Source organism: Diadema antillarum, unplaced genomic scaffold (genome assembly GCF_040938485.1).
Source record: "Diadema antillarum isolate AM-2024a unplaced genomic scaffold, OU_Dant_1.0 seq00000561_RagTag, whole genome shotgun sequence".
In the NCBI taxonomy this organism is placed as follows: domain Eukaryota; kingdom Metazoa; phylum Echinodermata; class Echinoidea; order Diadematoida; family Diadematidae; genus Diadema; species Diadema antillarum.
This window is the reverse complement of record NW_027271500.1, coordinates 1,311,870-1,336,743: the sequence shown is the minus strand read 5'-3', so window position 1 is coordinate 1,336,743 and position 24,874 is coordinate 1,311,870. Positions and strand designations below refer to the sequence as shown.

General features: G+C 37.2%; 1 protein-coding gene across 1 annotated transcript in view; it reads left to right on the top strand.

The window, feature by feature from the left end:
- LOC139735009 (unconventional myosin-XVI-like) overlaps positions 1-24,874 on the top strand; it is a 188,753-nt gene that overhangs the window by 42,454 nt on the left and 121,425 nt on the right. The window contains exons 7-10 of the mRNA XM_071645783.1: positions 8,875-8,999; positions 20,774-20,975; positions 22,409-22,550; positions 23,455-23,614. Coding sequence (XP_071501884.1) covers positions 8,875-8,999; positions 20,774-20,975; positions 22,409-22,550; positions 23,455-23,614 — 629 coding nt within the window. The remainder of the gene's footprint in view (positions 1-8,874; positions 9,000-20,773; positions 20,976-22,408; positions 22,551-23,454; positions 23,615-24,874) is intronic.

Genomic DNA, 24,874 nt, shown 5'->3' with positions numbered 1-24,874 from the left:
GTCTGTAGGATTGTAGCAGAGTTCATTGTGTCCTTCATACCACTAAACTGAAATTACTGTAGTGGTCTATCTGTAGTGTCCTCTTAGTTTTGAACTTGTGGTATGCATTTGGACCAAGACTTGACACTAGTAATACCTTGGTTTAGTCTTAATCTTGACCAACCATTCATAGTTTGGATTGGTCCTACTCCAAAGAAGACCAAGACCACAGACAATCCCCAAATTGGTCTAACTCGGAAAAGTAGAAATGCACAAGACTTTAGTTAGACCAGATTGTGACATGTTCAAAGGTAATCCCCCTCTTCTGTAAGTTTATGTCAGGGTGAGGGATGATTGTAGAAGAATGAGTGAAAGAAATGTTAAAGGCAAACTTCATATCCTTAGACAGTCATTGGGAGATGGGGTGAAATTTTAATAATGTCAACTGAAGATTATCACTGTAATTTTGTAGCTTATAGAACATTGCAGAAAGTTCCAGATTTATGTCCTGCACAATTTGGTAAGGAAAGTACAAACTTGCCATCTTGTACCACAAGTATGAATAATATTCAAAGGAATGACATCTTTCTTTTCTGTGGGAAGCTTTAATTAACTTAATCTAATAAAAAGATTGCACATTTTGGAAATCTATGCAAGAAATTGATAGTGTTGAAAAGAACATTTATGGTCAGGTCTACAAGTATGTTGATGAGAGACATGGTGTCAAAAAGGAAAATTGATTGCTGGAAAAATTATCATGATATTGACTATCATATCTGCATCCATCTCTCGTACCTTTTTCTGAACATGTGAAACATGTAAACAGTTAGCATCATCTCAGGATCGCATCACTCCAAGCCCTGTTGCCATGGTAATACCACAGTGCAAAGGTCTCACTGTCTCTTACAGTGCAAAATGTTCTTCCCTCATGATGTCTTGTGGTGTCAAAGAAAATCCTCTTTTTTTTTGTCACACCCTGATTCCACAAAAGATGGGCCACCACATGTCACCAAGAAGTGCAAACAAAGAGGGTGATCGGAGGGTCGACAGTCTTGTCACCAACGCCCATCAAACTTTTTTTTTTGGCCAAAAATTGCCTCTATTCTGAGACCTGAGTCATTTAATTGCCTGTGATCCTCCTACCCAATGTTTACCTACTCGTCTCAAGGCTGTGACGTGCGTGGGAAAGGACTTGTTAATGATCTTGGATCAAGAAAGTGTCTCCATTTTATAGTGTCCACAAGAAAACTGTTGGGGTACAAAATAGAGATCCCAATATTTCATAGTGTGTAGGGGTCACAAATTTAGCTTTGCAGCTTAAGAATTTGATGCTTCTGCGACTTTGAACAGTATCAATTACATATTTGTGACTGCCAAAAGTGGACAGTTCTAGATTCCAGATGCCAGATTCTTTGGGGGCAAATTCTGAGCCTTCATCTAGAGTTTGTTTACATTATCATTGTATGCTATTTGAAATACGATCAAACAAGAATAACTTGGATCTGTTTAAACAGTGATAATATTTCAGATATTTGAACCAATTAGGTTGAAATTTGCATGAATGTGCGTTTAATCGATTGGGAAGATTTCTGGAGCATTCTTGCAACAAAGTTACACCGTAGCTTGAGAATCATATTTGATTTCTTTGAATCAGAGATCAGAAGGGATGAAAATCAAGCATAATTTGATAATCTTTACAATACTTACTTTCTCCCTAATGTGTTCTCAAACAAATGAGTATATGAATATAAGAACGACCCAAGTCCATGGAAGACCATTTCGAGTAAACTAAAAAAAACTTCATATCTTTTTTATTTGTCCAATAATATTCTATTTAACTGTGATGGGAAGGCAACATTGTATATACAAATTAGAACATATAGTATTATGACAATTAACATTAACATTAGTTGTGGAGAGGCCATTTTGTGTGATGGACTTGGGTCGTTCTTTGATTCATATGGACTTGGGTCATTCTTTGCTTCATATACATGATATACATGATATTCTGCTATAGAGATGAGAGAAGGATGAGAGAGGGTGCTATAATATGAATGTAAGAATGACCCAAGTCCTTCATTCTTACATTCATATAAGATTTAACTCATTTATTTCAGGCACTTCCGGGGGTAATTAGGATTTATCATTTATACACAAGATGAGTCCATGCATAATTAAGCTACAATTTCCCATGTCAAACTGAATTTGGCCAAAAATTGGACTTGGGTCGTTCTTATATTCAGGTCATCAAATGCATTTCCTATTTCTCCAATTCAACTGCAGCAGTTCTTGCATTACCTTGTTCATGTTCTGATGCTCCTACTTTAGCCATGCACGTACACATGCAAAACTGGCTCATGATTCATTGAGAAGAATTAAAAGATAAACAAATTAAGAACTGAGTGCACGCACACGGATTAGCTGTCTCGTTCTGCCATGTTCATTAAGGCATTCGAATGTACAAACAGAGGACATAGCACAAGTATGAATCAGTGGTGTGCTGAATAAGGCTCATAGGCAAGCTGAATATATCACATTCATTACCAAACAATGTGTGATCTAATTTTCCCTTGACAATTGCTCATTGGCATCTGGCTTGTGCAGAGTTACACTGTAGCATGTCGTCGCTGGGGCGACAAGACCTCGTATCTACAAAATGTCGAATGTTCAGGAGGGCAAAAAAATGTGGCAGCCAACGCATTGCATCCAAGGGAATAGAAATTCCTTTGACATGCTGTGGTGGCTTCATTTTTGGGGGAAGACATCTAGGATTTGGACAGGACATCACTTAACTGATTAACTGACCATTAATCCAAAAAAGTAATTTTCACCAAAATTGCAGATATAAGCTAGGTCTTATCACCCCAGCAATGATGTGCATAACGCTTTTCACCCACCGTGAGAATGTGGGGAAAACACTAATTCAATTTCTGAAGTAATGATTCAATCACTTGCAACTACAAATAAGATTTTGATTAGGTTGTGAACGGGTATATAGGTGATAGGTAGTTTAATAGGTAATAAGTAATAGATTAAATTTACTAGGAGATTGAGATAGACAGATCTGAATAGAAAGGAATAACAGAATAAATAGAAGAAACATATCAGATTGACAAAAGTTACAATTGAGTTTATATTCTTCTGTCTGATTTTTAGTGATGCTGTGTTAGTGAAATATTGGAGGAATGTAACATGCATATGTGAAGATTTGATGCAGACAGTTGTTACTTGCAGCTTCCACGCACAAGATTTTGAGAAGGTTTCTGTGTTTGAAGATATTCAAATACATGGCATATATTTCATGAGTGTAATATTTTGCAAATCAAGACTTCAAAATTAACTGAAACATAAACATTTCCCCTTTTCATGAGAAGCATTTGTGATTTTCTGTCTTAGATTACAATGTCAGAGCTTTCGTGTTTCATACAGGATGCAATATTTTTTGAAAGTTGTTGACCTTGCAGATGTCAATATAGACTCCCCAAATTTGTAAAAATAAAAACACCATAAGATGTAAGTTAGTGCATATAAAGTAGTATTTCAAAAAAGGTCAAATCTTAAAGTACCAGTATATGTCAGAATGTCAATAGAAAGAGAATTGCAGCACTTTCCTCCCTTTGACCTCACATAGACAGGGGTATGACATGCAAATGAAGTTTTATAGTAGAAAATTTGCATTTTGTACACCAACACTGCACACTGGCACTGGTTCAATGATCCAGACCGTTAATAATCACTATCAGACCCGTAACTTTTTCAGGAATAGAAAAACTGGGTACCTGCTGGTCCAACAGACAGGTTGGACCAGTAGAAAAAATGGGTTAGTGTGCAGCCCTGTGTATAGATTCTTTCGTATTTTGCATATTCTTATTATTTGTCTGTTCAAGTGAACATACACTGTCATTATGAAGGAAAAAAATGTCATTATACTCGTGTACTTCAATGTTTGTCTATGGTAATTCACTTTTTGTACAGTTTTGTACATGTTTAACGTCAGCTTGAAATTATTAAATTACATTGTTTGGATTTGATTGGGAATTATACATGCCCAGATATATTAACATTATCATTATATTTACTATAATTATTACTTATCTAAGTGGAAGACAAAAAAAATGACAATAAATCAAACCAAATTAATTCCCAGATATCCAACATATCTTGCTTTATGTTTCCTTTACCATTTTTCCTTGTTCAGTAATTCTTTGCCCATTCTATTTGTATATATATATCCATTGCAGTGTTTTCTGCATGCCCTACTCAAAAAAGTGGGTGGGGGGAAGGGGGTGGGGTTGGAAGAGGGGGTAACAAAGAACAAGGGTAGACCGGTGAACATCTTTACCATGTCATCTAAACCACCAGATAAATGCAAAACAACTGCTGCCTGCCGTTCAAGTTTAGCATGGGACACGCCATCTCCCGCCACTTGAGGTGAGGCGGCTATTAATTATTTCCCTTTTCTGTCCGAGACAAAGGCTCGGATATGCCCATGGTCTCTCACAAGGTATTAAGGGAAGAGGGGAGGTGGAAGGGGGTGGGGAGGGTGGGGGTTGATTGGCTCCCCTGTGATGATATGATATTAGTAGAGTTTTCCTGGCGACCACAAGAGGAAGTGGGAGGTGGAAATAAATAGACGCCATTCCATTCAGAACGACGTCATCTCTCTGACCGTGCGTGATGATAGTACGAAAACAAACAAGCAAGACGTAAATCAGAAACATTTGTTTCCTTTAACAGCTGAATTCACTTTCACCTGGATTTTTGTTGTTGTTGCTAGATTCTGTATTCTTGCAAGCTACAAATGTAGTCTCAGTTATTTGTTTCATCTGAGAGCTATATATATATGGAATATTTTTTCTTCCAGTTTGTAGATTGTAGTTTGTAGAAGTTATACAAACTTCGATCCTTGGCTAAGTGATACTAAGGCTACACTGGTGATTGACGAACTTTAATCAGATCCACTTCTCCCTGCTTCCCCCCCCCCCCATTGTGCCCCTCCTCCCCCCCCCCAAAAAAAAAAAAAATCCATGTAAATCCATGTGTGATACTGCATGAGATTGATGAATGCTCTTTAACCCATGGAAGACTAGTCCCGAGTGTACGCGGGCAGGTATTGATGGAAAATGTGTGTTATAGCAAAGTCAGCTTGCCAGCAAGGATTTAAGGTGCGTTTCAAACCTCAATGAGTAAGGAGTACAGGTTTTCCCGTTAACCATTGCAACCTCCTCTTTAATGGAGTCTGTGCTGGGTAGCACCGAACTGATGCACTTCAGTAGTGAGGGGCTTAAAGTTGCCATCATGCAGTGCCGTACCGATACTCACCCCACCCTGCATCCAGTAATCCCCTTTTCTTTCCCCAGACTCGTAGAACGATTTATCCCTTTCCTTGTCCTTCCTGTTGTGATGTCATACCACACGTGCGAGAGATCAGAAAGGGGGGGAGGGGCGGGGAGGAGACTCGTCCGGGAGGAAGAAATCTTAATTTACCGTTGAGCACCCGCGACAGGAAGTAGCGAGGAGTTACACCTCGTTTTTATAGATTGTTTGTATGAAGTCACAATCAGCTGTTTGTGTGTGACTTTGGGTATCATGACAACGATGGCGAAAGGGGGGTAGATGAGTGGGACTCCTGAGATATATTTATTATATTAGCTAGTGGTGACTTAGAGTCAAGAGCACCATATAACCCTTCTCGGGGACACACATTACCTTGCTATTAAATATCTGCCTGATAAAGTGAGCAGAAAGCGGTGCCAAGTATAACACCTTGTCTGGACACATAGAAAAAGAGAGGAGTGCTATTCCATAGCATCCTTGAATCAGAAGTACTGCGTACCTTATTGACGGCACTCGGATATAAAGCAGCAATTTTTGTACATCGCTTTTCCGGCTTGAAGAATCTCTCTTGGTTTGGTCTCCATGAGATACTGACAACATCCTGGGGAAAACAAATTCTGTTTTGTCAATTCACTACATCATTACCTCGAAAATAATAGGGAAAAAGAAAACAAATATAGCGACAAACAGTTTGTGATAATTCTGGAAACTCTCATTTTACATCCCAAATATTCTAGGCTCTTTATATTTATATGTGATAGATATTTATGATGAAAACTGGGATGTGCAAATTAATGCTTGTATTGTTCTTCAGAATATAGGATATTGTCTCGGGTCTGTGTACCCAGTTGACAAATATATGAACGATAATTGAAGTTTTCTGCCGTGATTTGTCAGTGAGATGTTGCTTTGGACCTGATGACTAGGACCCAATGAGGAATAATATTTGCCCAGTACACAAACTTTGCTTATTGCTGGAGAGCAACGAGAAAGGAGAAAAACATGGCTCTGTCATATCTTGGCGCCGACATTTTGTGAACCTTACTTGGAATACTGTCCCTGGTTTTGCGTTTGTTGAGATCAACCTCAATCTACTGGACTTTTTAGCCTTGCTTTTCGGACTAGGAACACAAGATGGAGAACAACTATAAGCCCACCATGAAGAGGCGTAGTGATTATAGCATGCCTGTCTTCTTGGTTTTAATGAAAACACTTCGCGGTAAGTAAAAGTTTGTTAAAGATAGCATCAGAAAAAGGATGCTTTAATGATGTAGCAAAGTGAAGATAGTAATTCTTATATCTGATGAAATTTTCCTATTCATTTAGAGTTGTATGGTATGCTAATACAGTTTATAGTCATCTTTCAAAATTCTCCCCAGTTAATACCGTCACTTATTCCTCTTTTGAGCAGCAGTGAATATAAGCTGGTCACTGATCTCTTTGGGTTTAACCTTGCATGTGTATGAAAAGCTTAATAGTTTCTCAGAGTTCATTAAAAATACACACACAAACGTCCACAGATATCGCCAGTCAATACTGCTACCACATACATGTACTGGCTACCTTTTTTTGTTCAGCTAGAATGAAGGAGAAATAGATGTTAAGTACTTCTTGCCACAATAGAGTGAACACATTATAGGAAGGGTTTGTATGTGTCTCTGGGTAGTTTGTCTGTAATTCCCTTTAAACAGCATCTTTCATATTTATAGGTAGCTATAGAAACAACCAAGTAATAATTAAAATGTTTTTATTTTATGCTCCTTCTAGACAAATTGCATTCTCCTGCTTATTTTTTCAAAAATATGGAATGAACATATGAATTTTGTACCTTCTCAATGCACCAAAAATGAAAAAAAGAAAGTTAACTGTGAGTGTTTCTAGAGAGCTTTGAAAGATGGTAGTTGTTTTTGTTGTTTCACTCCCCAAAGAGTATAAATTATGCTGGCTTTGATAAACAAGAGTCACCCATCTGAAAAGCCAACTATTTTTGTGCATACATATTTTTCCTCTTGGATCCGATAACAAACAGATGTGATCAGATAATGGTCAGGCTATTTGGGTATATACCTTTTGAGAGAAATTTCCCCCTCTCCAAGGTAGAAAATAGCCTGCTATTTCTGACCTGTTTATCAATATGAGAATGATTCATTGGCTTGAACACACAGTTATGGTTTGGAAGTAGCTCTAGCAGTGGCAGAGTAAATGATGATGCAAGTGGCAGAGTAAATGAAGATGCAACCATTATTTTTTTCCAGACCATTTTGCCGATCTGGAATGACTCAAGACCAACTTTAACCCGTTTAGGACGAGTCCCAAGTATACTCGGGCAAGTGTCTGTGGGAAATGTGTGTTGTAGCAAATTCAGCCCATCCTCAATGGGTGAAGAGACTTCTCATCAGAACTCTGACACAAACTAATCCAGCTGAGATGAAATCCAGTTTGCTGTTTATCTATCTCTAAGGGTGCTGTCAGCAGTGGTTTGTCAGGGTTGTTTAACCCTATCACAACTAAAGTCGATACAATCATGTGGAATATAGCAATGATAATACAAGGCTATGGTCCCAAGGAGGTTAAGGATTTCTTGGTCAAGGTTTCTGACACATCGTGTCCACAGGATATCTACCTATCAGCTGGGGATGTCTTTCAGCTGAAATGAAATCCGTCAGAACTCTTGACCAAGGAAAAGAGAGAGAACGAAAAAGTGTCAGCAAGGGCTAAATTTCATGGTTTAAGGATTAAGGGAAAGTTTAGGAACAGACGTGACAAGCAGGTAGAAAGCGTCAGGTCTGCTGAAAGGCAGTGATGTCATTTGTACAGTATATGCCATATATTTATTGAGTCTGATTTTTCGCGAATCGACACTTCTCAGCAATTTTTTGAATGTGTTAAATTCGCTATCATAGAGTACAGGGATCACAGTCAGAATTTATATCTTTGCATGAATTAAAATCTGCGGGAATAGCACTTGACATACAGAATTCACGAAAAAAAAAACCAACAACCCATGAAATATATTCGGCATACAGTATCACTTGTACAACCATCCTCTTGTCTTGATCTATATCTCTTGCTCCCTCCCTCTCTCTTTTTTTCTGTATTCATCTCTATCTCTCTCTCTTTTCTGTCTCTTTCTACTCTTTTTCCCTTTCTCTGTGTGTGAAATATCTCGTAAAGCATAATTTGTACACTTTCTGTTACAAACTCGGTGTATGCAAGGACATGGCAAGTACCAAAAACAATTACCATAAAACAAGATATATTTGTGGCATAAAATTGAATTTACAAAACCATTTTATAAAACAATGATGCACAGACCTGTTTTGCGGATCGCTGAGAAGTGGATGCTCCCGCTTAACTTTGGAAACAGTCTAAAACCAGTTCCAAATTTAAACTCGCGCATGCAGTTCTCACTGATACACTCTGTCCTATGCATGATTTGTATATTGTTTCTGTCAACTTCTCCATTAGTGTGATGATGTATGCAGAACCATGGAATGGAAAGAAGCAATGGATTGGTATCTAATATTTTTATCCCTGCTTGCATTTTTTGCTGCAAAGGACTTGACGATGTGGCAGTAAAAAACATCAAGAAGAAGGAGGCCAAGCGGATGTTGGCAGACATCAAAGATTTCATCGCGTCAGGTGGAAACGTCAATACAGCAAATGACCGAGGAACAACTCTAGTAAGTTACAGTGTGTCATACATTCCTTGGCTCAATATTTCTGGATTTATGAAACTTACATAATTATCAGAGGTTTTCTTGGACCTTTGCAGAAATGATAAATGTTTGCTCTGTATTCTATCAGGTCATTCTGCTTTTTATGTGTGACTGACTATAGTGTGTTCCGTGGTCTTTTGTAGTTCAGTCACTTATTTATGTTTACGTTCATTCATGCATGCAGGTTGTGGTATTTGTTTATTGCTAATAATTCTATCTAGCAAATTTTCATTGATGTGGTTGTTTACATCATAACCCTTTTGATGATAGGTTACAGTTCGTTATTCTGAAGGGTCATTATTCTGAAGGTTCATAATTCCAAAAATGAAATAAGATGCATTATTCCAAGGAGCTGGTGTACTCCTTGATTATTCTAAAGGTTCATAAATCCAAAAATGAAAAAGGGTTTGCTATTCAATATAAGGTTATAATTCTAATGTCTTGGTAGTGCACTTTTTTTTTTCATGTTTAGATTAATGAACATTTATTTAATTTTTGAATTAATGGACCTTCAGAAAAATTAACCTTCTTTCATTTTTTGAATAACAAACCTGAAAAAAGAAATTTTTCAACCTGCTACACATTTGTTAGATATCCTCGTCTTTGTCGGAGGTTTCCCTAATTGTTTCAGTATAGTATGTTTTTAGCACAAGTCAATCTTAGAAACCTTGAATCAGTTGTTTGCTGATTAAAAAACATTTTTTTTTTTCATTTGGTGCTTGTCTAATGATATTATATGTCTGAGCAGATTACCATGCCTGCTATATCTGTCAGACTATCTAATTGTAGGCTTTGGGGAATATCAAACATAAATAAAGATATTGTAAAGTCTTGGCAGGCATTTACAAAACATGTTTCCCCCTCTTGCTCCATAGTTAATAGGGATTTGGCAAAAGGCCCTCACTTTAAATCAGCAATTAGTCTCCATGCATGCATTTCACTTGCCCAACTGCGAGTATGGGTTGTCCTGAGCAAGTTTGTTTGTAGCACCCTGGTATGCAAACAACGACAAAACAACAACAACAACAACAACAAAATACCACAATAACAACAACAACTACAATAACAAATACCACAACAACAACAAATACAACAACAACAACAACAATCTGCTGAGGCTGTGGTCATGGCAGCTCAAATGTTAAAGCAAGAAACCGTTAATGAATTTATAAATAAAAAAGCAATGCAGAAATTTACCCGATCTTCACATGAATCTCTAGCTGCAACCACATAAAAGTAAATAACGCTGTCACAAATTTATGATCCATCACACTATTTTCAGCCTACGGTGGGAGTGAAAGCAAGGCCATTCGAGATCTCCTGTTGACACACATTGGGGCAAAAATACTGCAAACCCTGGGGAAGGCGTAAATCGTGCCATGGGAGGGAATTTGTGGGAACATTAGATCCAATTTCCTACCAAACGTGAGACCGTTTGTGCTAAGATGGAACTTCTGACACTAATGTACAACAAGCTGACAAGTTGCACAAGTTTGATCAGATGTATCTATATGAAGAGTTTGTTTGCAAAAACCAATTAGTCCATTTTTGAAGATTTTGAAGTACGGTATCTGTCATAGAATACAAAATAATACCTTTTAAATGATATATTGGTCACTACACATAAGGGTACAGTTTTGAAGTTATGGTGAAAAGAAGCAAAAATTTTCTTATCATTCTCTTTATTTTTCTGGACCTTTAATCGCAAATATCTCCATTTGACAAATATGGACTCATCGGTTTTTGCAAACAAAGTCTTCATATGTTTATCTCACCTGAGCTAAGAGTTCGAATCAAGTTATAACTGTCACCTTTTAGCAACCGACTCTACGTCTGCTGTTTGTTGTCCTTGTCCAATGTCTGACCATCAACTGTTGTGTGTCCAGTCGTGTCCAGAAACTCTTCACATATTTTTGTCTTAATTCTTCTGTTTTTATTTATTGTAGTTACTACTTTAATAGCGGGGGTGTAGAAGGCATCTATTTTCTCTATGTTATATTTTGACCCCAACCTGGTAAAATTCTAACCACATTTGTAGAGGTTATGTCAAAATGACTTGCATGATCATTTTGCTTAAAATCCTGTCAAACTTGATCATATTCCTATCACACAATTGATGTGGCTGTTCTTTATAAATGTAATCATCTCTGACAACTTACACAAAGAATACAAAGTTTGCACATCAGATTTGATGTACTCAGTAACTGGAATCATTTATTATCATTTTTTTTTTTTTATGAAAGCAAAGTAGCATATGACTTACAACAACATCCTTTGAATCAATCCGAAATGTCATTTCTCACCTATAACAGGCATGATATTCTGTAGATTTAAATCTGATTTTGTTTTCCAATTCTATACACATTTTGCTTTTTCCATGTATCAAAAATCACCTGAAAATTTTGATTTCCGCTTTTCAACAAACCTCAATATCCTCCCTGCTATAATGACTGTTTAATACTAAATTGATGTTCAATTTGTATTCATTTAGGCCATGTTATCAATTTCCAAATTTCTGACCAGTTTTTTTTTGTGGAGTTGCATTGACACCATCTTATTCTGGTAAATTGTGATTCAGTTGAAGACTTAACAAACTAAACAAGTCTGAAAAGTCTGATTGTTTGGACCACACGACATCCAACCCCGCATTTGTTAGAGCTAGTGTAGGTACGGAGTTGAGTTGTGGAGAGTAGAGTGCATTGAAGTGGAGTGCCACTTTCAATGGTAAGAGATTCTGGGTCACATCCATGGTGTCTTGTCAAGAAAGAAACGAAAAGAAAAAAAAAACAAGATGTAGAGGGTTATAAGAAGACTAACTGGTGAAATTGATGTAGGAAATACCTGACTCATTCCGTGAACTTGCGTGACCTCCAAAGCCCTGGGCACGATTAACACGCCAAGGCTGACCTTAGGGTTTGGGGGTATTTTTAAGGTCTCTCTTCTCGTGCAGGAGGTAATCCTGGTGGAAGAGGTGGCAACGCATCGGAGAGGAAGTTAAGATCACACCCAAACTTCATCCACTTAAGGAGCAGAGGAGGGGGACAGGGGAGGGGGACAGTATAGAAGAGGACCAGGTCTGATGTGATGCTAATATTAAGTTTGTGGTTTTATTATACTTGATACAATATTTCCTCCTTGCTTTTCCCATTTTACACGCAATGCTGTCAAAAGATCGTTATCAAATTAAGCTTGCTCGGAAAGATATAGTCGAGCTCCGTGTCATTTCACAAAACTTTTCTTTGACTGGGGTGGGGCTCGAAGTCTAATCTTTGCAACTTGATGGTAATCCCCTATATTCACATACATTGTTTAATAGGGAGGAGCTCGAAGGGCTTGAATAGATGTTTAATTTTAGCATTAAATGGAGACTTCCCAAAAGACATGCTACAACATTCAAGTTACCATGTACCATGATGAGAGTGTGAAATTGACATGAACATTGACATATTCATAATCTGACATGATGCAGATATGCCTGAGGAATTAATACAAAATAAATTGTGAGATAGGAAAAAACTGCCCAGTTTCCTATTGGTAACATAGAGAAATTAGGAGATTGTTTAATCTCCATTTGTAACACATGGCTCTTGGATCCTTTTTGCGGATTTACAGATGAAATCTCAGGGTGGGGAGGGTGCCAGTCCTGGAGGAATTTTGAGGCAGGAATTATCATTTTGTGTTCACTAGATTGGTTTCTTGGACTCATTAAAGTCATTTAAATTTGCTTGAAATCAGATGGAAATTTACAAATCTTAAACAATTTCAGGAGCTTTAATTTTCTATCATGTATTTCCAATTTAAGAATCAGTTGTAAATTTAGTAACATAAACAGTAATATGTGAATGACAAAGAACTCATATGAAAGAGAATATTCTGTATACTCTGCCATTTGAAGAACTTTGTAATGAATATTTAAAATTATGAGAAAAAAAAATACAGCACCAAACTTCGGAAATGTTGTTTCTGTAGCTCAATGGGATAATGGGAGCACTTTCAATTCTGAATACTGTAAAAGCAGATATTTTTGCCTGAGTAATCTTTTCACGCTCGGCAGAGTAGGATGAATTTTGCATGTTTTTAATTCTGCAGAATCAAGACAATATGTAGTGGTACATATAGCAAGGAAAAATATTTGTTTGCTTTTATTTATGTGCTAGTTTCTGGTTGTACGAAATGCAAAACAAAAATTCACATCGAGAAAATTTCCACTTTTACAGTACTTTGAGAAAATTTGATGAGGAAACTTTCATTTTCTGTGCTGATACAATACTTTAGAAGAATTTTACTTGGATGTTAGTGTATGTGTTCAGGAAATCACTAAAACCTGAGTTTTGGGGACTTTATTCCATATGTGATAACTTTACCCCTCCGTTGATAATGTTTCTTTTTTTCAAGACAACTTTCTGTGAGAGGCACAGTCTTTTAATACCTTGGTTTTAACCCATATACTTTGACAATATATATATATATATATATATATATATATATATATATATATATATATATATATTGAGATATGTACAATGTATGTCTCTCATTTTAAGAACCAATGGTGATGTTTTTAGAAAAGACAGGGAAAAACTGATGTATGTGCTGTGCTATGCCTAAACTTTCGGTGAACAGAGAACGTCCCAGCACTGAACTTGAATTAAGACAAATTAAGTGCCAGACAGCTTAATAGGCCATTAGATGCAGGAAATGATACCACGGTAACCCCAAGCCCCATTGGCCGACTCCCCCCTCCTCTCACCCTGGGCTAACGTCCCTGGCTGAATTTTCTTACTTCACGCCCTGGGGTTTAAGGAGGTGTTGGCTGGTGAATTTGTGTGAGCTGAGATGGCAAATTGGGGCGTTTCCTGTCGAGGGAGGACACCTGAGTATCGTCACGTCATTCAGGGCTCGTCCGGTATTTGTAGGGAGATGAGTTGGCGGCGTTTACTCGTAAAAACATCATGATGACTTGTGTGGTCCTACAGTGTATGTAACAGGATGTGAATACTCGTGTACCCGCATGTGTGATAACCAACATGCTTTCAAAATTATTTGCACTATATTTGATCCCTCACTTGATCAATGGAAAGAAATCCTCCAACCTTCAAGCAGCTGAAAGTCTTTAAAGGACAAGTTCACCCTTATAGACATGTGGGTTGAGTGAATGCAGCAACATTAGGAGAACACATCAGTGAAAGTTTGAAGAAAATCCGACAATCTGTTCAAAAGTTATGAATTTTTAAAGTGTGTGCGCAATCACTGCTGGATGAGAAGACTACTACAGCGTATGATGTCAGATGTGTACAACGACATAAGGAAAATAAAAAGAGAATTTCACAAAACTTTACTTTTTGAATAAAGTGCACATTTCTTCAACTTGTTACTGACGTATATTAAGGGTAATATTATTACTCATGCCTTCTAAAAGAGAGAAGTTGAGTGGCCTTTTGTTAGGCGAGAAAAGTGAAAATATGTTGAATTTTCTTTATACTTTCTTTATATCGTTGTACTCATGTGACATCACAAGCTATATTAGTCTTTTCATCCAGCCGTGACTGAGCAGAAACTTAAAAAATTCATCACATTTGAACGGATTGTCCAATTTTCCTCAAACTCTCATTGATGTGTTCTACTAATATTGCTGCCTTCACTCAACCCACATGTCTATGAAGGTAGACTTGTCCTTTAACACCACAAACACCTTCTCTGTAGGGGTGTGAAATCAGAGTGGCATATTGCCTGCAGCCATTCTACGATATTCCACAAGTTTAAGTTGTATAGACTTGGAAGTATGATCAACTCTAGGGTCGGTGCAACACCTACACAGAGATGTGAAGCTTTACTTTTTTGCAGTATTATGTACTGTTTTTGCCCAGAGTACAGCAGGTTTCACTAAAAATACAGGGTTTTTTTTTTAATTGTATGTTTACACATATATGTCAATCGCAGGAAAGGTGAAATAAGTGTTTTTTCACCAAAATACACCATTTCAGCCCTGAGTTATACTGCAATGGTATTTACAACAGTGACTTACTTCCTTGCCTGCATGCTCATTTAATATATGCTGGCTATTTACTGCATTACCAATCATAGGGGAGCACTGTATTAATATTTCGGGTTAATATTTCTATTATCTTGTTTTCATTCTCTATTTTCCTTTTTCTACTTGTGTCAAATGACTTGTTTCTTGGGACATTATACAGTTTCAATCTCCTGTTCATACCAACTGTAGTCTCTGAACTTGTCTTAAAAGTAACCAAAACCCAAATATAAATATGAATTTAGTGAAAGCAGTAATATCAGTATAACACATCAATGAAAGTTGAGGAAAATTTGACAGGTGATTCAAAAGTTATGAATTTTTTAATTTTAGGTGCGGTCATCAGTGATAAGGAGACTACTACACTTCATGACATCATTATAGACAACAATTATGTGTCTGTGCATCACAAAACCAACAAAAAGTCACACTCACTGATTTTGTGTGAGGACTGAAAATAGGTGAAATTTGTCATCCCAGCCACTCTTGAGTTTTTCATATTTTCTGAAAGAGCAAGTGTTCTTCTACATTATACTATAGTTGGGATCATAAAATGAACAGGAAATTGTTTTTAGCAGTTTTTCTCAAATACTTTTTGGTAGAATAGTGTGATCAGTTGTGTCTTATAGAGTCCCCTTTACATTCCTTAAGAACCCTATCCATACTTTCAACTCTAATAACTTTGGAAAGGATGGTGCTACTGCTTTGAAAGTTGGCATTAATCATCTACAGAATATGTTGATAAAGCATGCTTGATTTCAGCGTTATCTGATAACCACTTCATTATTGTTGCTCCGGTAGTTTACATCCTGTTTTTTGTCCCATTCATAGCACAGCAAGCACGGCTTGCCTTGAGGATTAAGCGCTTGAATAGATCCTGTACTTCAGAGCCTCTTTTCTCTGTTCACACTTTCCAGAGTGTGTGCTTTCTTTCCAATATTAGGATTGGTTAGGAGAGTCTGTTTGAATTGAGTCATTCGAAAGCTTAAAGTCTGCTCTTTCAGAATCTTCACTTAACAAAGAATCCATGTCTGGCGACGTTGTATTGGTTTTGTGATGCAGGGTCACATATAAAGAAAATGTAAAGAAAATTCCACAAATTTTCACTTTTTTAGCATAATGTAAGAGCACTTGACTTTCCTCTTTCAGAAATTAGGAGGATATCCCCTTAGCATATATCAGTATTACAAGTTGATGGAGTGTGTACTTTTCATGAAAAATGAAATTTCAGGGAATTCTCCTTATATTTCCTTTATATCAGTGTTTATAATGATGTCATGAACTGTAGTAGTGTCTTTATCCAGCAATGATGGCACCAAAATTGTGAAAATTCATAATTTTTTAATCAAGTTTCTTATTTTCCTCAAACTCTCACTGATGTGTGCTACTAATATTGCTGCTTCCACTCAATCCACATTTATATTTGGGCTTTGATTTCTTTATTCTTTTCATCGCCTGCTGTCCCTCTCTCACTATTATTTTTACTCTTTCAGTATTAATCAATCAAAATATCTTTCTGTCTTTTTATCTATCTATCAATCTATCTCTCTTTGTCCTTTGCTACTGCACTCTCCTCATCATGTGTAGGTTTTATGATTCCTTGAATTTCTTGTCTTTATGAAGTAAGATATGAAGGGGAATTATCATCAGATCTTGCTGATGAAGTCAGGAACATGAAGGTCAACATTTGTTATCTTCTAACTTCATTTGTGTGTTTATTGCTCTCCCAGATTATATACATAGAGGAAGACCATGATGAATCAAGAAAGATCTTTGATATCAATTCTACTTTACTTGTCATCCAGTTTGATATTTTCTTTAAAATTTCTTACTGCGCTCATTCTTCTTTGTTTGGTTTTGCAGAAGGAGGGGAGGAGGGGAGGGATAAATAAACTCTCACAAAATGAAGTCACTCCTTTTAGAAACAGAGCTCAGTCTTTTGTACCTTGCAAGATCTTAGGATCAGTCATCATAAGGACTTAATTAAGAACTAGCTCAATATTCTCCTCAAACCTTTTCAGGGGTATTGTATGTCTGTTTTGGGCAAATATTCATCTGAGCAAATTTGTTGCAGCTGTCGGCAACTGCAGAAAGTCATGATTCCTTCTCGTATTGAGACATCAATTAGATCTCGACTGGGCTGATATCGGCGGTAATTTCTCCGTAAAACATCCCAGGAAACGAGACAGAGCCGCCGCAGCATTATGGGATATCAAACCAGCTGACGAGATGTAGGGATTGCGGCGCGGAGAATCTCCGTGCAAAGTCTGTCTAATATTTGGGTAATACTCTGCAGTATTGAGATCTTAATTTCAACATAGTCATGTGAACGCTTAGTCAGACACGCCGAGTTGTCAATTTTTTTTTTTTTTTGCAAAAATAGCAAACTTGTTTTAACTTTTGATCAGATGGATTTTGCTATTCCTACAATTTGGAGAGAGAGAGTGAGAGAGAGGAAACAAGCCTAGCAGAATTTTTAGAGTCCCATCCTGCCCATTTGATCATGGCTTAATGGTGTATCATAGAATGATCCTCTTCCCCTGAGTATCTCGAAGATGTGATTGGTGCACACAGCCCAGGTTTTGCCCAGACTGCAGGCAAAAAAAAAGAAGATGTTATGCAGTATAATGTCAGCTAGCACAAGAACATGCCATTCCAGAATTGAGCATGGGAAGTTTTCAGCTGATGCTGTACACAAGCATGAAATCTACCAGAGGAAATTTGCTCTAATTTTGATTAATTTGCTGTCGCTCTACACCGATACACACCTGTAATCGGCAGCATGCATGCATGTCCATAAAGTGTTCTCATCTACTACGCACACTGGATTGCTGGTTTTGGGGAATTTTTGCGTTCTTGCGGAAATAAATGTTTCTGACTGACTCGATGTGGATGGGATTTGTTCTGCAAAAGTGTACAGGATATTGAATACGGGTGGTTGCCAGGCGACCAAATTGGAGCATATTCGTGGGCTTGGAGCGAAGTTGGGGTGTCATTCGCGCAACAGTGATGTCAAAATCAATCGAAAGTGACGGCTGCTCCCCCGCAGGGACGTGGCGGAGGAAACCGATGTGATTTGGTCGGAAGACTTTGTGTGCTCCTTGTTTGTTTGTTTGTTTGTTTTTTGTCGGATGCTGCCCTCGAGCGGGTCAATCATGGACGCCGACGACAGCGACTCACTGATTCTCACCTTGAACGTGCGCACGAATGCGGTCAAGATACAGGTGGTTCCCATGCGTAATGTGAGTCTAAACTTTATTTGGGTGATGAGTTATCAGCACGTTCTGTGCAAAGCCCCGTATACAATTTGGGTAATCTGCATAGATAACGTGCATCATCAAATATTTCGCCTGTAAAAGCTTATATGTGACTCTGCACCACAAAACAAACAAAAAGTCACCAGAAATGGATTTTTAGTTAAGGACAGATTCTAAAAGGGCAGACTCTAAGCTTTAAAATGATGTATAACTCAATTCAAATGGACACTCCTAACCTATCTAGATATTGGAAAGAAAGCACAGTCTGAAAAAGTGCTAACCGAGAAAAGAGGCTCTGAAGTTAAAAGGTCTTTCTGTTCATTCAAGCGTTTAATCTTTACCAAACTGTGCTAGCCGTGTGATGAATGGAACAAAAAAACAGGATGTAAACCACTGGAGCAACAACAATGAAGGGATTATTACAGAAGTTGCCATGGGCTTTTAACCCATTGAAGACGAGTCCTGAGTATACTCGGGCAGGTGTCTATGGGAAATGCGTGTTGTAGCATAATCAGTCCGTCCTCAATGGGTTAAAGGTATACTTGCATGGGTACTTCAGTTAAATGCTTACATGATCTTCTGGTGATTTTGTTCAAACTTTTGCCATCAAAAATATTGTATTGTCTTTTCTGATGACTCCCAAATGTCGTTTGTCTTGAGTTTTATTTGAGCCATGCTGTTTGGCAATTTGCCTCACAAGGTATGTATTATTATGATGTTATTGAAGGTGGATGACGATGTTAGATGAAATGAAAGATGTAGTGACATGATTAGTTTGAGGAGTGACTTATCTGCATATTCCTAAGACATATGGAAATTGTTCTCTTTCCATCAACTCTCCAAAGTTATCTGAACATTGCTATCATTAATGATGATAGTGCTGTAGCAGACATCTTTGATGTTCCACTTTCATTGGATGTTTTAGATATGGTTTGTGGAAAGCTTTGCACCTGTACATGGTAGATAATCTATTGTGATTTATAGTTTCATGCCTGTGTTTGGAGCTGAAACTTTGAAAGTTGTGCCGTCTGGAGAGCCCGTGGATGCTACTTTGTATGTAATGATTGCAGTTCATCTCTGATTGATAGTTTATGTATGGATGTATGTTTTAATATGTGATATGCATTTTTACATGTGCAATAATTGTATGTAATTGTTTATGTATGAATGATTACATGAATCTTGATTCACTATTATTTGTTTGTAAATCTATCACTTTATCTGTGTATTTGTACTTTTTTAAATAAAATTATTATTTTTTTACTGAATTCTTCATTCTGTCATTAAGTCATATTACATTCAGTTTGTATCATATCTATATGTATATATATATCTGTATATCCTTTTTTCTATCCTAACTTTATTTATTCATTTTGAGTGTTATGGACTGCCATCAGATTTTGGATTGTATAAATATTGGAATTTTTTGGCAATAATTGCAGCATATGCACTTTAAGTTCATGTCTCACCATATTGCCCAAAAAATTTGCAGTGGGACTTTAATCGTCCGGGAAGTGTTCAGAAACCAGCTGGTCAGTGCTCTCATAAATAATCTAACAATTATTGAACTGATACAGGTATGTTTTTAAAGTCCCAAGCATCTGCAGATCTTGTCTCAGGTCCATCAAACTTTTCCTAGTAGATTTCCTTGACGGATATTTTGATGAAATTTAGAATATTCCCTTTTTTTGTCATGGTATGCATAAATGGATGCAGTTTAAAGGGAGCAGAATGTGTTCGACACACTTCTAGATATTTGAAAGTTCATGTACCTCAAGATTTTAAAAAAAAATGTAACGCCTACTCTCTGAGTTTTTAAAGGATGGTATAGTTTTGGTTGAGATGAGGGATCCAGATTTGATGTATAGTTTGTGTGTGTGATGTCTGTTTTTCAAGTAATTATAATTTGTTCCGAATACTTCATATCTTTGTTTAGTAGAGGCCCTGTTCACAATTTAAGTGCTTTCTCAAATTCCAGGTGTCCGTTGCATAAAACTTACCATTGAATTTTAATGGTAACTACCATCAAAATTAGGTGCACAGCCAATCAGCATCAAGGATTATAAAATTTACCGCTAATTTGAAGACTTACTGCTGGAAAGGAGCGGTAAGTCCAGCGGTAAGGGTTTTATGCAACAGGGTCCAGGTCATACATTGAATAGTTGTTTGTACTTTGTGTTCTACTGCATTTTCAGTCTATATTTTTTTAACTGAATGGTTTAAACTGTTTGAACTAGTAACAGTAATGCTTATATATCACCTGTAATGTTTAGTGTCTTCTGACAAGTGTCATAATGATCTGATACTGTCCATTTTGTAGCTTTACTACCAACAACTGTTGTGAGGATGCTGACCTGCACATGGACCAAAAGTGAGAACGATATGCTCACTTTGTCATGTTATTCTTCACTTACGAACATTTGTTGTGATGTTCTTGTTATGTATTTCAGCTTCACATTGCGGCCGCCAACAACTACCGGGAGGTCGCCAAGCTGCTGCTTGACCGTGGGGCCCACGTCGATGCCCTGGACGATGAGGGGCTCACCCCACTCCACGTCGCCGCCAAGTTCGGCCAGACCAAGATGGTCAAGCTACTGGTCAAGCGGAATGCCAACCCTCGCCTCTTCAGTGTCCAAGAGCAGAAACCAGCTGGTCAGTGCTTTCATGGACAATGTAACAATTATTGAACTGGTACAAATGTGTTTTTTACAGTCCCAAGCAACTGCAGACTCAGAGGCATGAAGTTTATTGGTTATTTTGTCTCAAATCCATCAAAATTTTCCTAGATTTCCTTAATGTGATATTTTGGCTAAATTTTAGAATATTATTTTTTGTGTCATGGTATGCATAAATGGATCCAGGTCAAAGGGAGCAGATGTGTGTGACATACTTCTAGGCATTTGAAGGTTCAACTTCACGGTTTAGAAAAATATGTAATGTATACTCTCTGAGTTTTAAAGGGACTGTACAGTACTGGGTGAGGTAAGGGATTCATGTTTTGAACATTTCTAAGTGAGATAATGAGAAACCTCTTATGAAATATGAAGGAGCATGTGATTTTAAGAAGGATTCAACGTTCATTTGATGAAAATTGGTTTTCAAATGGCTGAAATATCCAAAAAAGTGGTAATAATAAAAGGCGACATGCCACAACTTTACTATTATCTCTTTGTTTCACCTTGTTTTTGGATATCTCAGCCATTTCAAAACCGATTTTCATCAAATAAACTTTTGATACCTCTTAGAATTGCATGCTCTTTGACATCTCATAGAGTGGTTTCTGAATATCTCACGAAATGTTAAAAGCTAAATCCTCACCTCGACCAGAACTGTACACACCCTTTAAAGGAGTGGTATTGTTTTGGTTGAGATGAGGGATTCAGATTTTAACTTTTTAAGAGATAATTAGAAACCACTTCAATGAAATATCAAAGAGCATACAATTCTGAGAGGGATTCAAAATTTATTTGTAGAAATTTGGTTTTGAAATGGCTGAGATATCCAAAAACAAAGCAAAACAATGTTGTCCTTATTAAATGGATGGGTCCCACCTTTTATTAGAGCCTCTTTGTTTAATTCTGCGTATCTCAGCCATTTCAAAACAAATTTTCATCAAATAAAGTTTGAATTCCTCCTAGAATCGTATGCTCTTTCATATTTCACAAGAGATTTCTCATTATCTCATAAAAAAGTTGGAAACCTGAACCGAAACCATCTCAACCAAAACGATACCATCCCTTTAAATACAAATTCCATAATTGGTAAAAAAAATGGTGCAAATTAGCCTGGTATTGTCTAATTAGTCATGTGCCAAATGTTAGAACAAAAAAAAAACACAACATGCATGACAAGCTATTTAATCAACTCAGGCTGAAAAGGCACCACTAAGGATGTTTTAATGTGTTCGTATTAATTCTCCAAAGCTTCAATTATAGACTGTTGCAGTATGGATGTGGTTATTTTTGAGAAACATTAATATAGTGACAAAATTAGATCAAAACATTTGACCCATTAGGAGTCAGGGGGGATTTGACGGCTGCGTGCTTGTGCCGTAAAGAGTCATGTGACTTTCTCTTTCCTCTCAGACTTGGCGACCTCGGAGCTGATCGAGGAGATCCTGAAAACCGCCGAGCAGGAGTACAACCCGGTGACACCGCCCTCGCCTGCCCCAGACTACGACGATGAAGACGCAGAAGTCGAGCTGGAGAGAGTCAACAGCAAAACGCTGTAAGTGCCTTTAGTAGGATTACTGTTATTTTTGTCATTGTGGGCATGCCAAACATCTCTATGTGCAGATAATCACAGAACAGTTTCAATTAAGCATGACAAAGAAAATTTTTTTTAAAAGGAGTCATTTGTTGGTGACCTGAAATATATATTGCAATGATCATACATATGCAAATCTCCTTTGTATCCATTCCCTCTGCCAATGGGGTTGTGTTATTCTTTGTTGCTGTTTGTTTGTTTGTTTGTCTGTCTGTTTGTTAAACAACTCAAAACATTGTGAACGGGTTTAAATGAAACTTACAGGAAAATGTGATAGTGAAACTAGGAACAGGTTATCGAATTTTGACAGTGATCTGGATAACCATCTGGATCCAGGATACTTTAAAAAAAAATTCTTTTTTTGAAGGATTATCATTGGCAAATAGGACCAACAAATGAGAGAGCTCAAGCTGCGCATATTTGAGGTGTGCATACACACACTGAGCACACACTTGAGACACAGCGTGCAGATAGCTGCTAATGAGGTAGATTTTTATACATAACAGAAAGGCTTCTTTATCATTGGGAAATATAAGGGCGATTTTCAGCATGCGTGTATGGGTGGAAATGAGCTGCTTGGCAGAGGTCTGCACTCTCTGAGTGTTTTTCTAGTGTTTAAATTCTCTTTTTTTTCTAAATTCATTACAGGGAAGTTTTGTTGTATGCTAATAAATTGCTTATAGATTATCTTCGCAAGTTACTGCCAAGTGCATAAGTTTGTTTTATTTCGGAATAAAAAAAAAGCAAAGTCCATACAATATATAGGGTAAGTGTTAAACATATGAAGGTCATGAAAAAAAAAGTACACTCGTGTATTTAAAGGGGTTGAAGTAACAGCATTATTACTGCGTCTTCAAAATATTAGACGATCCCGAGCGACACCCCTATCGAAGACAGACCAGCTCTTTGAGGCGGAGACAAGGTTACAGGAGGAAGGGAGCGAGGCCCAGAAGGGTCAAGATGCAGTGGAGGAGGAGGACAACTTCCAGGGCGTCGGCCTCAAGGTTGTCAAGGACGATGACAGGGTAAGAAAAACCACCGCATCTTTGCAACTTGTCACCACATACTGCTTTTTCTCTGAAAAGATGCTCTAAAGATAACATAGCATCGGTTGAGTATGAAGATGAGGGCGTTAAGGTTCCCATAATCTATGGTGTTAGTGGCACCTCTTAGCACCCTTATCTTTCTCAACCAAAGAGTTATTAGGATGTGTTCTCTCCTTCTCTATGTAATTATGATGATTCCAGAGATTATATCAAAAGATAATTCTAAAGATATTGATATCTTCTTTCATGTTGAGGTAAGTTGTGGTCACCTGATCAACATCATGCATAAGTACTTTGTGCCGAAACAGAATGCTCTAAAAATATAAGATTAACATCAATGACATTGATATTTTTTCCGTTGGACCACATTGTATCATGTCGGTATATATTTCATGTTGGATTTGAATATGTATAAAAAAGAAATCTAGAGGATTCAAGAGGTTGTAGATGTAATGCTTTTTGTCATATGGAAGTGTAAGAATATTTCAGCTGTTCTCAAAACTTAAGTGGTGGGAAATTAGACTTTTACACTTAATTTGCTTGTTATGCAATAAGCACTTCAAAAGGTATTTGCGCACATTTCACTTTGACAAACAAGGGCAAAAGGCAGTGAGTGATGGGTACTCTGTCCCTTTAAACTCCTTTTAATATTCATGCATACGGTTTATCTATAAGGCACTTTCCAGAAGAGTGATACGTCAAAAAAATCTCTCTGGATTTTGTTTTTCCATTATGAAAATTAAAAAAAGGGAAATTTCTTCAATTACATGTGTAATTCTTGTCACTCATGGTAAGCTTGATTTATATGTTTACCTGAAGAAGGGAGGTAGTTTGACACTGGTAGCAGTAGAAAAGTTGATTAGCAAATAAATGTGTATTTTCAAGTATTCTTTCAATCTCTGTTCTTTTGTACTTCTGTGTTCCCTTTGTACTATCATCAGATTACTGTGACTAATATTTGAGTATTTTTACCTTTGTCTTTGCTCTGAAAAACTTAGAAAAAATATGATGAATCCAAGGTAAATATTTCTCCTAATTTTAGATCATGACATTCAACAAATGGTAGATGAGCTCCCAAAATTTTCCCAATAATTCTCAGCGACTTTTGGCATTCGCCTTGTAACATCTGTTGGCAAAATATCTTCATTTCAATTCCTCCTCGATATGATCATCTTTCATAAATGCTTGCAATCATACTATGAATTATTGTTGCTTGTACACAGTGTTAGGGATTCTCTC